This window comes from Chelonia mydas, chromosome 16, assembly GCF_015237465.2.
Source record: "Chelonia mydas isolate rCheMyd1 chromosome 16, rCheMyd1.pri.v2, whole genome shotgun sequence".
NCBI classification, from domain to species: domain Eukaryota; kingdom Metazoa; phylum Chordata; order Testudines; family Cheloniidae; genus Chelonia; species Chelonia mydas.
Genome location: NC_057857.1, coordinates 20,565,133 through 20,579,111, shown reverse-complemented (window position 1 = coordinate 20,579,111; position 13,979 = coordinate 20,565,133). Strand labels below are relative to the sequence as shown.

Genomic DNA, 13,979 nt, shown 5'->3' with positions numbered 1-13,979 from the left:
CAAATGCAAATCAGTGCTAAAATGCTGAGTAGGTGTTCTAGTTCACACAGAGTCACTAAGCGGTACACAAAAGGCATGACATGGTATGTGGCCCACAGGCCAATAGGTGTGACCAGCCTGGTGCAATTACACAGAAAAGGGAACGTCAAATCTCTTTAGTATAAGATGAGCAGTGATAAGAGAGAAGAGGCTGCAACCTGCTTTAGTGCTCTTGCCTGTCCCAACGATAGCAGCTGAGGCGTTATGCAATCTGTCAGAGGAGAGCTGGCTCTTTCTTCAGAGAAGGAAGGAACATCTTTGTGCAAGTCTGGATCAGGTTTGAGGTAAACAGGTGTTCTCTATCTGCACTGAGCCTGTAACATTTCTTTTAAGAGAGCTGAGAGAGATGGAGGTCCTCATTGTCCACTACTTTGCATCTTGTGTGGTCATTTGCACATATGCAAAGGGAGTGAGTATGAAGCTACCGTGGCATGATGTAAATGGGGACACAACATGCAAGTCCATGGAGAATCAGACCCATTGTTTTCCATACTGTCTTCCAAATTCAAAGAGACTCCCCACTTGGAAGGTTCTCTGTTCAGCAATTTTTTAGACTTCCATGATACTTCCTAAACATTGTCACCTGTGAGCTGATCCTATGCCCCTGACCATGAAATTTTAATACTGCCTTTTATCTGAAAGCAGATGATTTCCCACAGGACCTGAAGTGTTACTGAAGGAGTGTCACTAAAATGTGTGTTGATGGCAGGGCTCCTCAGCACCTCTGAAAATGCATCTCAAAAGTTGAGGTTCTGACAAGCGGTGGCCACTTTTGGCCCAGGAGACTTGCTCTAGGCCACAAAGGGAGGGTGAGGCAGAACCAGGAAGAGAGGACAGATCTCCTGACTTGATCTCAAAGACCTGTACATCGGCCTCAAGACCTTCTTTCCCTTCCTTCACATCACTTGCTGAATTCTAGCTTTCAAGCAGGTACTAGCGCCTCATCAGTCGCTAACGTGATCAGTGATTGCCACCTTTTGTAGTGGTAAACACCCATTTTTTTCATGGTTTGTGCGTATAAAAAGATCTTCTGTACTTTCCACAGTATGCAACCGATGAAGTGAGCTGTAGCTCACGAAAGCTTATGCTCAAATAAATTGGTTAGTCTCTAAGGTGCCATAAGTCCTCCTTTTCTTTTTGCGAATACAGACTAACACGGCTGCTACTCTGAAACCAGTGATTGCTTTGGTTGTGAATATCAAATCCTACCCCCCTCTTTACACATGAAGCACACGCTTGTCAATATGTTTAATAAAGGAAAAATAGCTTTGGATGTGGGTTCACTCAAAAATCCCAGACCACACTCATGCTGAACGGTTATTCTGCATTCCTAAAGTGCATGTGCGTGCACACACATCCATTTAAGATTGTTTGTCCCTGATGACAGGTGTAAACACATCTTACTGGAACAGTGGCGAATTAATGATTTTGCCGCCCCTAGGCCCTGAAATGATTGCCGCCACACCCGCCACCCCCAGCAGTTCCCCGCTGTGGTAAGTATGTAAACGAGAATATGTCTTTGGTTTAGTAGCTCAGGATGAGTTTGCACTGCAGACAGATTATGCACAACTGACCTAGATATGCACATTGCCAACATGCTGAGAATAGCTCTCGTCTTAGAGGAAGACATATGTACCCAGTGAGATACAGTTCTCCATGTTAAAAGCCAACAGTCTTGCCACGTCATAAACCACTCTAAGATTAGGTGACAATAGCAAAAAAACAAAAGCTCCTGTGATGTTGATGTAGGAGGATGGCACAAGTGCCAAGGTTCTACACAGCATCCACTGGAAGGAAACTAGCATATGTTCATCCCACCAGCCCCCAGTCACACAACACAAACAGGAGCAATGTTTTGCAGCCTCAGGCGACTACTTGCTCTCCTGGTATGGTAGAGCTGGCAAAGCTGTACGCCCCCCAGCAGCACAGACATTCTTGTTCAATTCACAAACTCGCTGACCAAATCAATGAACAATTAATAAATGATTCCTAAGAAAAAAAGGAACTGGAAACCATAGCAGAAGTAGAAAGAAAAGGAGTACTTGTGGCACCTTAGAGACTAACCAATTTATTTGAGCATAAGCTTTCGTGAGCTACAACTCACTTCATCAAATGCATTCAGTGGAAAATACAGTGAGGAGATTTATAAACACTCAGAACATGAAAAAATGGGTGTTATCAAGGAGTGAGATGACATGCAGTCTGCAGAGGCCCAAAACAGGGCTCTTCACAGTAACTGTAGCATAAAACACAAACGGATGCAAATTGTTCAGACTTGTGAGCTCTGACAACAAACCACTGTTATCGGCCTATCAAGGGAGAGAGAAGTATAAGCAATTCTTACGTTTGTAGAAGATCTATTTGTGATTAAAAACATTTAGCTGTAACTTTGTCGTATCCCAGTAGAAGTCCAGCTCTGAGCGCTAGTGCATGGTCCCTATTGTGCCCCTATCCCAAGGGCACACAAGCACAAGTGATCCTTTCGGATCATCGTCCCTGCTTTTGCTGCAGGATCTTCCTTCCTCAAAAGCAGCATTTAAAAAGTGGAGGCCAGGATTTACCCAGTTGCTTTTCAGGGTTTGTCTTCACATGGAGTTATTCTGGAAGAGCGGTATAGTGTAGTCAGTGTAACTAGAGGGGCAGTGTAGTCTACTGAACAGTGTCTGAGGCACAGCCCATACTATTTGGGTTTTATGCCTGGCTTGTCACTGATGGCAGGTGAATCAATTTAGTTCTTCATGCCTCTTTTTTTTTCCCCCCTCTGTTTTGTTGGTAAGCAATTTGGAGCAGGGATTTTCTCTTGCTGTTTTTGTACAGTGCCTCGCACAATGGAGACCCTGATCTCAGCTGTGGCCTCTGATTAAAATGCAATACAAACAACTTTTGTTGTAAACCAGATGCTGCAGGTTAGCTTTTGTTAATCCTTATAACAGGTGGCTCATCGCTCCTGAAACAAAGTTGAAAGTAAACATTTTCAGGCCTTTGTGGGAGAAGAGGCTAAATTACTGCCTCTCCATCAAGGGAATGTGGTTACACTGGCTCCACAGTGCAAACACTACTTATCTGTCAGCACATTTTTCCACTCACTGCAATGGCTGGGACAATGGTGAATGGCAGGAACATCAGATTTCAGAGTAGCAGCCATGTTCGTCTGTATTCACAAAAAGAAAAGGAGTACTTGTGGCACCTTAGAGACTAACCAATTTATTTGAGCATAAGCTTCATCGTGAGCTGTAGCTCATGAAAGCTTATGCTCAAATAAATTGGTTAGTCTCTAAGGTGCCACAAGTACTCCTTTTCTTTTTAGGAACATCAGAGGTGACAATTCAGCCCACATTCTGAGTTCTACCCCAATTCACAGCCGGGGACCTTGCTGAACAACCACACTCAGAACTTTAAAAGAGGTCGGATGTGCTTTTAGAAAGAGCTGAAGAATCTTCCACCAATGAAAAGTCAAAGGTGACCCTGCTCTTTTCCAAACCCCTCTACCCTACAAAATCGGCTCAATCACAAATGAGATCCAGGGTTGTGTTCCAAACATGGTATAACGTGGTTTTCTCACCCTGAGTGGAAAAGAAAAACATGTTTTAGCCCTTGAAGAAATGACACTAACTTGCTGACATAAGTTGATGGACATTGTGTTCCTTAACATGTTTGGCGGGTTTTCTGTCTACATTAGTAATAACACTCTTGCAAAACAGATGCGCAACATTTTTAGACCTGATTATTTTTATAGTATAGAAATGGTATTAAATAGCCTGGTCTTTCAGAAAGAGGATTAATGGATTCCAATCCACTTCATGTAAACCAGTTTTATCTTTCCACTTAATATCCCCAGATTGTAGCTGGCTGACAGGGCAAAATCATAATCCTACAATGAGATACAAAGACAAAAACTAAATGCTCCCTGTGGGCACTTAAGTTCCTGTGACAGTAACTGGGTGTGTTTTTACTAATACATACTGACATATATGACAAGTCTATTGTTTAATCTCTGTCACATTATTTACACCAAAACCTTGACTTTGTTAGAATGTATCCTTTTAAATAATCAGGTTCACATTTGAAAAACTTTTGTTACCAGTAGCCAACATTATTAAAAGAAAAAGTAACATTCTAATTTACTTTTCAGCCTTTATCCTATTTGTTTACATCTTTCATTTCATTCAGTTTGGACAGTCAAACATCACAGAGCTGTTGTGGTGATTTATAAAGTTAACGTTTTCATGCCGCTCTGAAAATACAAAGGACCACAAGAGTATATTTTATCAATTCTTTCCCCTGATATAACAAATCTAGACACAACTACTGCATTCATCGTACACATTTGAGGAGCCAGGACTGGAACCCTTGATTCATTGCAAAAAGAGAGTCCATCACAACCTGAGCTACATAGTCCCTTACCAGCTAGCTGATAATCTCTGTCAGCCAGTCACTATAAGGCAATATCATTAATACATAAACAGTATACTACCTAGTTCCTCTTCATATCAAGGTGTGTAAAGTTCCCTTTATGGTGATTACACAGATAGCTCTCGAGGCTTTTTTTGTTTGTTTGTTTGTTTGTTTTTTAACATGATTCAGACTTTTGGGATTGAGGAACCAAAGTGTTACTCAGATCAGAAAGCGAGAGAGAACAAAGCCCTAATGATTTTGATTTCAGCTAGTATTTGGGGCTCTGTCCAATCTGAAAGATCTGGCTTCTTTTGGATGATTCACTTCATCCTGGATTTTATATATTTTGGTTTGAATTGTAGCTATCATTTTTGTGTGTGGAAATGTTTGCTAAACCCGTATGTTTAAACGTTGCCGGCTGATTTCCCACTGACTCACCGACTAGCTCCTAATATAGACAAGCAAGTTTCTCTCCAGTAATGGCTGTGCACAGAATAGAAACCTCCATGCCTGAGATCAATGGGGATTCTCCTGGGGGAGCAGGGTGATCAAAAACCCAGATCGTCCTATAGACTGGGGCAGGAGACGTGGCTATCTTTTCAGCTAGGTAGGAAGGAACCAGTTTTCTTGAGAGTCCACAGAAGCAAGTTCTTTTCTCACCCCATTACTTCTCAGAATTCTGTCAGGGTCACTGACTCCTACTCTGAATATCCTGCACACACACTTAACTGGATGCATCTCAATGCAGTTCCAAATGCAGAGAACAACTGTGTCTGGACAGAATTACATACAATACCACAGCAAGCTACTATTCACACTCCATGGAGTGATACTGACTAGCTATGGATTGATGTGATGTTTTGAGTTCCCATATTGCTCCACAAAGCCATTCTAGCATAACCTTGTGACATATGCTACAACGAATCCCCTTAAGAGAAGCTGACAGAACTGCAATTAGGCAGATTAGTCCCTGTGGAAGACAGCCAAATGTTAGAGCTTTCCTTTCCCCTCAGCCTAGCGTTGTGCTAGTCTCATAAGTTATTTACCTAGGTAAGGTGTGTCCCTAGGACTTTAATGTTTGTACAGATACTAGCCAACCTGTTCCCTTCCCTAGCTGGATGCAGAATACCCATAAACACCAAGGTGGCTGCTATTGCTTAATACCATTACTAGACACACCTTCAACATCTGAATGAATCAGGTCAAAGAACAGGCAGTTAAATTCTAGAGATCGGTTCTTAAAAATGCTTATAGCCTAGGTAGCCTTGAGATAGGTGCTCTAGGCTTTTGAGTGCCTGACAATGCTGCTAGAGGGCACTGGGAAATCAGTTAATTTACTAATACACCTGTTAAGAACCCACCCTGAAAAATAATCCTGTATGAATAGAGCAGGTACCAGTATAAAAACAGTACTCTGCAAACAGAACAGGTACAGATGAGTACTAGTAGAAGAGGTACAAAATAAGCTCTTTTGGGCGGGGTTCACATCTTCATGTGTGTTTGTACAGCACTTTACACAATGGTCCTGACTGTAGCCTCTGGTGCAGTGGTGAGCTGGAGCCGGTTTGCATGAGGGACAACTGGTTCTAAAAGGGCTTCTAAATTTAACAACCGGCCAAAAGTGGCACCTTAGGCACCGATTCCATGGGTGCTCCGGAGCTGGAGCACCCACGGGGAAAATTTGAAGGGTGCAGAGCACCCACCGGCAGCTCCCCGCCCCACGCCAGCTCACCTCTGCTCCACCTCCTCCCCTGAATGTGCCGTCCCACTCTGCTTCTCCGCCCCCCCCTCCGGCTTCCCAGGAATCAGCTGTTCGCGCGGTATGCTGGGGAGGGCTGAGAAGCAGACGGCGGCTTCGCACTCAGGCCCAGGGAGGCGGAGCAGAGGGGAGCTGGGGGGGGGGGGGGGGCGAAGAGGGCTGTCCGCACCACAGCAGGTAATCCCGGGGGGGGGGGGGGGGGGGGGGCAGGGGAACCACTTCCCGCCCCAGCTCACCTCCGCCTCCCTGGGCCTGAGCGCGAAGCCGCCGCCTGCTTCTCAGCCCTCCCCAGCATCCCACGCGAACAGCTGATTCGCGGGAAGCCGGGGGGTGGCGGGCGGAGAAGCAGAGCGGGGCAGCACGTTCAGGGGAGGAGGCGGACGGAGGTGAGCTGGGGCTGGGCGCGGGGCGGGGAGCTGCCGGTGGGTGCTCTGCACACACCAAATTTTCCCCGTGGGTGCTCCAGCCTAAGTCGGTGCCTAAGGTGCCACGGAGTCGGTGCCTAAGATGCCACTTTTGATGCGATCAGTGGGGGAGCGGCCGCTCCCCCTGTTCCCCCCTTAGCTACACTCCCCCGCCCCTAGGAGCCAGAGGGACCTGCCGGATGCTTCCTGGGAGCTGCCCCAGGTAAGCACCGCCGGGACTCCCTACCTCGCCCCCCGGCAGGTCCCTCTGGCTCTTAGGGGCGGGGTGGGCACCTACTATGGTGGCACACAAGACCCTCTCGACCGGTTCTGGGGGAAGTCAGGGGACGGGGGAGGGAGGGTTGGATGGGGTAAGAGTCGGGGGGGCATCAAGGAACGCGGCGGGTTGGATGGGGCAGGAGTCCCCGGGGGGCCGAGGTGGGTCACGACCCCCTCGTGGGGTGAGGAGGGAACCGGTTGTTAAGATTTTGGCAGCTCATCATTGCTCTGGTGCAATAGAAAAACTAAATAAATAATGTATGCTGGAACAGGTACAAATGGAGGAGCACACACAAACATAGTGGTGCAGTTATAGTAAGCAGCATGATCTAGCATTGTGCTCACGAAAAGCCTGACTAACATACTCTGCCAGTCAAGAAAATCTGAGATTGCATGATGTGGTGTAAACAACATACGCTTGCCAACATGACCTTTCAGGAAGCGGGGGTGAAGCAGGAGGACGTCCTCTGGAATCCCAGGTCCTGCTCTGCATGAAGTCTGTGCAGTGGCTTATCCCACTGACTCCTTTTGCTTTTACTTTCCCTTTTCCTGCAAAAAAAAAACAAAAAACTTCTCTCCTCCATCTTTTCTAGGACTCTGCCTTGAATGGAGACGTGAGCAGCAAATCAGTGTACGAAGCAGAGTAGGTATAATGGGCAACACGCTGCATTTCAGTTCCCCTCCTTTCTGTCTTACCCTCCATTTTCTTTTTCACAGTGCTGCATTAAAAGCAATTTTCCGCTCAGAGAACTATTTTGGGAAGATGGATATTTTTCGCTCAGACAAACCCCACAGGTTTGCCTGATTACGGAGAAGCAGCCTGACTCCTCCATTGTGGACCATGCAGGAGGGAAAAGAAGTTACACCGGCTGCATTTTAAGGTGGCAGCATTCTAGTGGACATGTCCAGTAAGTTCCAAGGGGATGCTGCTTTGAGATGGGTCTTGGTGGAAGCAGAACTGGGATCTAACGAATATAGATTCCCCCTCTCTGAGGTCTTGGTCAGGGTAGAGGGCATGACACGGGTTGCGGAATCTGTTTTGAAACAGCAAGGCTGCTGATACTATATATTTGAACTATCTGCTGCACTTGTCCAAGTAGCTACATCTTGTCCTGAGCATTAAGTGTTTAACTTTTAACATGATCATTGTCCTGTGGACCCTTCTGCATCAAAAACATGTCAGTTTTATGAAAATCCTTGACATACTAAAACATCACGTGGGCTTGGTGCTGTGTGCCATCCCCATCCAAGGAGTTTTCTTTTTAAAACCTAGTCTCTGGTATCATTTCCAATTAACACAGGACCCAAATGCAAATTCATCCCTTTATGGAGAAGCTGATAACCATTTTAAGCTCTCTTTCTCTATCCCTCAGCCTCCTAAAATTGTTTGTTCATACTTTTGTTTGGAGTGATAAATGCATGATGATCTTGAAAAGACTGGGATTTTAATTTTATGTGGAGGAGAAGAATGAGAGGAGACATGACAGAAGTATACAAAATAATTAATTGCGCAGAAAAGATAAATCAGGTACTTCTACTTATCCTTTCTCATAATACAAGAAAAAGGGGACAGCCAATTAAATTGAAAAGCAGCAAATTTACAAATGATAAAGAGATTTTATGTAGAACATAATCAAAGAAATGTAGGGCTAGAAGAGACCTCAAAAGGTCATCTAGACCAGCCCGCCATGCTGAAGCAGGATTAAGTTAACCTAGACCATCTCTCACAGGTGTTTGTCTAGCCTTGTCTTAAAACCTCCAGTGATGAGGATTCCACAAACTCCTTAGGTAACCTGTTCCAATGTTTAACTATCCTTATAATTAGAAAGTCCTCTTTATAACAGCCTTTTACCCATTTGAAGATTGTTCCCCCCCCCCCCGCACTCTTCTTTTTTCTAGACTAAACATGCCCAGTTCTTTCAGTCTGTCCTCACAGGTCATGTTTGCCAAACTTTGTATCATTTTGTTTCTCTCCTATGGAATCTCCCCAATTTGTTCACATCTTTCTTAAAGTGTGGTGCCCAAAACTGGATACAGTACTCCAGCTGATGTCTAGTGGCACTGAGTTCCACAGGCATCACTGAATCAGGAGTTCAGGAAGATTCAAAATAGGATTAGAAATGTATACAGAAAATGAGAACATCCACACTGCATTTCTTAACTCTTCCTGTGGAGCATGATACTGGCCAGTGTCAGATTGAGGATACTGGACTAGACAGTCCACATGGCAATTCCTATATTTCTAAATACTGTATGAATGAACAAAAACTAACCTAGAACATCTGCTTTTTGTTGTCCAGTGTTACTTAGTGTCTTACAAAAGTTACTTGATAATTCAGTTTAACAGTGATTTGCATTTGATTTTAATGAAAGACTCAGAAAATTCCACTGGTTTAAATGCAATTTGGTAACTCTTGCTCCATTTCAAAACAAGCTGTTTCTTGAGGTAGAAGTAAAAGTGGCGATACGCTGGTGTGTTGAGTGGCACATCCCTACTATCCAGCATGCTCCTCCAGCTGACAGCTATTGATTAGCTGCATTGATGTTCAAACTCGGATTATAAACCAGAAAGATCATATTTGTGAAGAGAATGAAAAAACAAATGTAACCACCAAATACATGACAGCTATTTTAGGAATGGCATGGTTCCCACCAAAAGTCCCTAGATTAGATCACTTTCCTGCACCAGAAAATAAAAAAAGAGTTGTATTCAAACCCATATAAGGCAGCATTTAGTCAAGGTGGTTCTTTAAAATATTAGTACTGCTTTCTGTATTGTCAGAGGACTCGTCGTCTTGTTAGCTTTTCTCTTTTTGCAGCAGTCGCATCCAACTTTCTGATGTTGGCAGACACACTAACAATTTGTGAGTTGCCCGAGATTTGCTTACATATTTACACAAAATATTTATAAAACAAGGTTTTATAATGGAAAGTGTTAGACAACCTGTATTATAGGTGGAGCTGACAGTAACACTGCTATATTATGAAACTTGCTTGTAGCATGTGTGACAAAGCTCTGTCCTTGCCTCCGTGGGTCCCGCGTTTCCTGGCGGATTTCGCTAGCCTCAGAGGCTCACTGTGACCCTCCACGTAACCTTCTTTCTCTAGAGACAAGGGTCACAGTCAACTGAGCCATTTTCATCATAAGCCAGCAAGGGAGGGGAGGAGAAGTTATCCTTCCTTGCACAGTCTCTGTTATCTCCCAGTCTCAGTGATTAATCAGGGGGCAAAGGTGGGGGGGGAGCCTGGGCCCCCCTCTACTCCGGGCTCCAGCCCAGGGACCCTAATAGTATCAGCTACGGTAGCTGACCTTTTAGAAACATGACATGTACAATTCCCTGGGCTACTTCCCCCACAGCAGCCCTCATTTCCTCAAGCTCCACTTCACCCTCACCTCAGGGCCTCCTTCCCTGTGCCTGATATGGTGTGTACTATCAGCCTCTCCACCAGCACAACTTCCTCCCACAGCTCCTGACATGCACCCCCGCCTGACTGGCTGGGAGGCTTTTCACTAGTTTCAGCCAGCCCCTGATGGGCTTCAGGTGTCCCAATCAACCTAGCCTTCTCCCTGCCTTCCGGAAAGTTCTTAATTGGCCCCAGGTGTCTTAATTGACCTGGAGCAGCTTCCATTTCACTTAACCTGGTACCAGGGATTTGTTTAGCCAGGAGCTAATATATCTATCTCCCACTACTTTTCTATAGCCATCTGGTCTTGCCCCATCACATATCCACCCCCTGTGCTCAACACCATAGAGCTGGGCAACTTGGGACGCCAGGCAGTATGCTCGTGACAGACCATCAGCGTTGCCATGGTGGCATCCAGCCCTGTGCCGTATGCAGAACTGGAATGGTTGGAGGGATAAGAACCACCTGGTGACCCTTGCATTCTTTTCCTTATTCCGCTGCATCCACTGGAGGGGTGCATGGTCTGTCATAAGAGTAAATCGCTAGCCTAAGAAGTAATAACGCAGTGTCTCCATAGCCCATTTGACAGCAAGGCATTCTCTCTTGACTACTGCGTATTTCTGTTCTCTTGGGAGAAGCTTTCTGCTTAGGTAGAGGATCGGGTGTTCCTCTTCTCCCACCATTTGCGACAGAACCGCACCTCAGAAACGTCTGTTTGTAAAATAAATTCCCTGTTAAAGTCCGGGGCTATGAGTACGGGGCCATTACAGAGGGCCGTCCGAAGGTCTGTAAATGCCCCCTCTCCTGCGTCGGTCCACTTTACCGTCTGGACCTCGGGCCTTCACCAGGTCCGCTAGGAGACTTGCCCTTGTGGCGAAGTGGGGAATAAACCGTCGGTAGTAGCCTACCACACCTAGGAACACATGGACCTGCTTCTTTCGGGTCAGCCGGGGCCAGTTTTGAATTGCCTCTAGCTTATTCGTTTGGGGCTTCACTATGCCCCTTCCCACAATATATCCCAGGTACCTAGTCTCTGCTAGCCCTATGGCGCATTTAGCGGGATTAGCAGTGAGGCCAGCCCGCCTTAAGGTGCGCAGTACTGCCTCAACTTTCTCCAAGTGGGTTCCCCAGTCTGGCGTATAGATGATGACATCATCTAGGTATGCAGCTGCATAACTAGTATCGAGGCGCAGCAGCTTATCCATGAGGCACTGGAATGTGGCTGGGGTCCCAGGTGGCCCAAAAGGGAGGATGGTGTCCTGGAATAGCTCATCCGGGGTGGAGAATGCTGTCTTTTCTTTAGCTTCTTTGGTCAGAGGAATCTGCCAGTACCCTTTTGTCAGATCCAGTGTAGTCAAGAATCGGGCACTACCCAGTCGGTCAAACAGTTCGTCGATGCATGGTATGGGTTATGCATCAAACTGGGATATTTCATTCAGTTGGCGAAAGTCATTACAGAATCTCATGGTACTGTCAGGTTTAGGCACTAGAACAATTGGACTGGACCACTGACTGTAAGATTCTTCAATAACCCCTAACTCTAACATTTTCTTTACTTCGGCCTTGATTTCTTCTCTTTTGGCTGCTGGGATTCGGTAGGGTCTCAATGTTACCTTGGCTCTGGGGATCGTGCCAGTATGGTGATAGGTCTCAGTCGTCCGCCCTGGTTTTGTAGAGAACACATCTCTGTTGCGATTAATCATGTCGGCTGCCTCAATCTTTTGGATGATATCCTCACTTGCTCATGTAAGTTATCCTCCTGGGGAAGGGTCTCCTGCATGACTAAGCATGCATCTCGATCGTGCCAAGGTTTTAGAAGATTGAGGTGGTAAATTTGCTCCGATTTCTGGCGGCCTGGCTGCCGCACCTTATAGTTCACCTCTCCCACAGCTTCGATTATTTCGTAGGGTCCCCGCCACTGGGCCAACAGTTTATTTTCTGCTGTGGGCACCGGTACCATCACCCGATCCCCTGGTTGGAACCGTCGAAGCTTCGCTTGGTGGTTATAATGGGTTCGTTGGGTCTCCTGTGCTCTCTCCAAGTGCTCCCGTACAATGGGCGTAACTCAGGCTATCCAATCTCTCATCTGCAGTACATGCTCAACTATGTTCCTTCCGGGATTTGGCTCCTCTTCCCAGGCTTCTCTGGCTATATCCAATATGCCCCGAGGGTGGCACCCATATAGTAGTTCGAATGGAGAGAAACCCGTGGAGGCTTGCGGAACCTCCCAGATGGCGAACATGAGGTAAGGCAATAGGGTATCCCAATCTTTCCCATCCCGGCTCACCACTTTCCTGATCATGGCCTTGAGGGTCCTATTGAAACTTTCCACAAGGCCATCTCTTTGCCGGTGGTATACAGAGGTCCACAGGGCTTGTCCATGGAGCAATGAACAGAGATCTTTCATCAACTTGGACATGAAAGGTGTTCCTTGATCAGTCAATATCTCCTTGGGTAGCCCAACCCGGGCAAAGATCTGTACTAGCTCCTTAGCTATTGTCTTGGAAGCTGTGTTGCGCAGGGGAACAGCTTCCGGGTACCAGGTTGCATAGTCCAGTACAACAAGCACATGTTGGTGGCCCCGAGCTGTCTTCTCTAGGGGCCCTACCAGATCCATGGCTATCCGTTCGAAAGGAACCTCTATTATTGGAAGAGGTATCAAAGGAGCCCGCAAGTGCGGGCGAGGGCTATGTAACTGACACTCCAGATAAGAGGTGCAGTATCGCCGGACATCTTCATGTACTCCTGGCCAGAAGAACCTCCGCAGGATCCATGCCTGGGTTTTCTCTACCCCTAGGTGTCCTCCAAACAGGTGACTGTGGGTGAGACTCAATATGGCTTTTTGATGTTTTCGTGGCACCAGAAGTTGTTGTATCTCTTGCTCCTGCATTTGCACCACGCGGTACAGGAGATCTTTCTTCACTATAAAGAAAGGTCTGGGACCCCAGACCTTCCCATCCCCGGGTATCCCATCAATCTCGGCCACCTCTTTCCTGGTGTTATCATATCTGGGGTCCTCTGCCTGGTCCAGCCCAAAAGTCTCTCTCCCGGGACTAACCTGCCCAAGCTCCCAGGGGCCGGCTTCTGCTTCTTTCAACGGCTCGCTGCCGTCATGGCTGGGGGCAGCTTCTGGCTCACCTTCTGTGGTGGAAGTTTCTCTGTTGGCTGCTCATGTCCATCTGCCTACTAGGGAGGTCTTCTGGCCCTGGGTCAGGATCTGGGTTCCCAAGGCCTTTGCAGCCTTCCTCTCTTTTTTTGTCTTCCGGGTCTTTCGGGGGGCTGAGAACAGATCCTGAGAAAACTCAGCGAACATTGGGGGTTGACATTCCCGGGTGACGAGTCGCTGTCCTCAGGGTCCCCACCTCCCTCCAGCCTCTCCGGGGGCAGTAAATTATTAAACCCTGGATAGTCCCTCCCAATGACTACAGGATATGGAAGTTTAGGAACTACGCCCACAGTCACTTCAATGGGGTTTCCCTGAACCTCCATCTCCACTGGGATGATGGAGTAATGGCTCACGGCCCCATGCACGCACGTCACTGGTACGCGTTTGGCTTGTAGCAGCTGACTATTTTTTACCAGCTTATCCGATATGAGGGTGATAGCACTCCCAGAGTCCACAAGCGCTGTAGTCTCTGCTCCATTTATCCTCACTGGCCTGGTGTAATTATGCGGGGCTAATGCGACCCCCGCGAGGT

At 46.7% G+C, this 13,979-nt stretch overlaps 1 protein-coding gene across 4 annotated transcripts in view; it reads right to left on the bottom strand.

Moving 5' to 3' along the window:
* Window positions 1–13,979, bottom strand: part of GSN (gelsolin) — a 52,347-nt gene that overhangs the window by 32,191 nt on the left and 6,177 nt on the right. The window contains exon 2 of one of the 4 annotated variants that reach the window (XM_037879658.2): window positions 7,293–7,425. The exons of the other annotated variants lie outside the window; for them this stretch is intronic. Within the exon in view, the coding sequence (XP_037735586.1) occupies window positions 7,293–7,304 (12 nt within the window). The 5' untranslated portion in view covers window positions 7,305–7,425. The remainder of the gene's footprint in view (window positions 1–7,292; window positions 7,426–13,979) is intronic. 4 annotated transcript variants of the gene reach the window in all.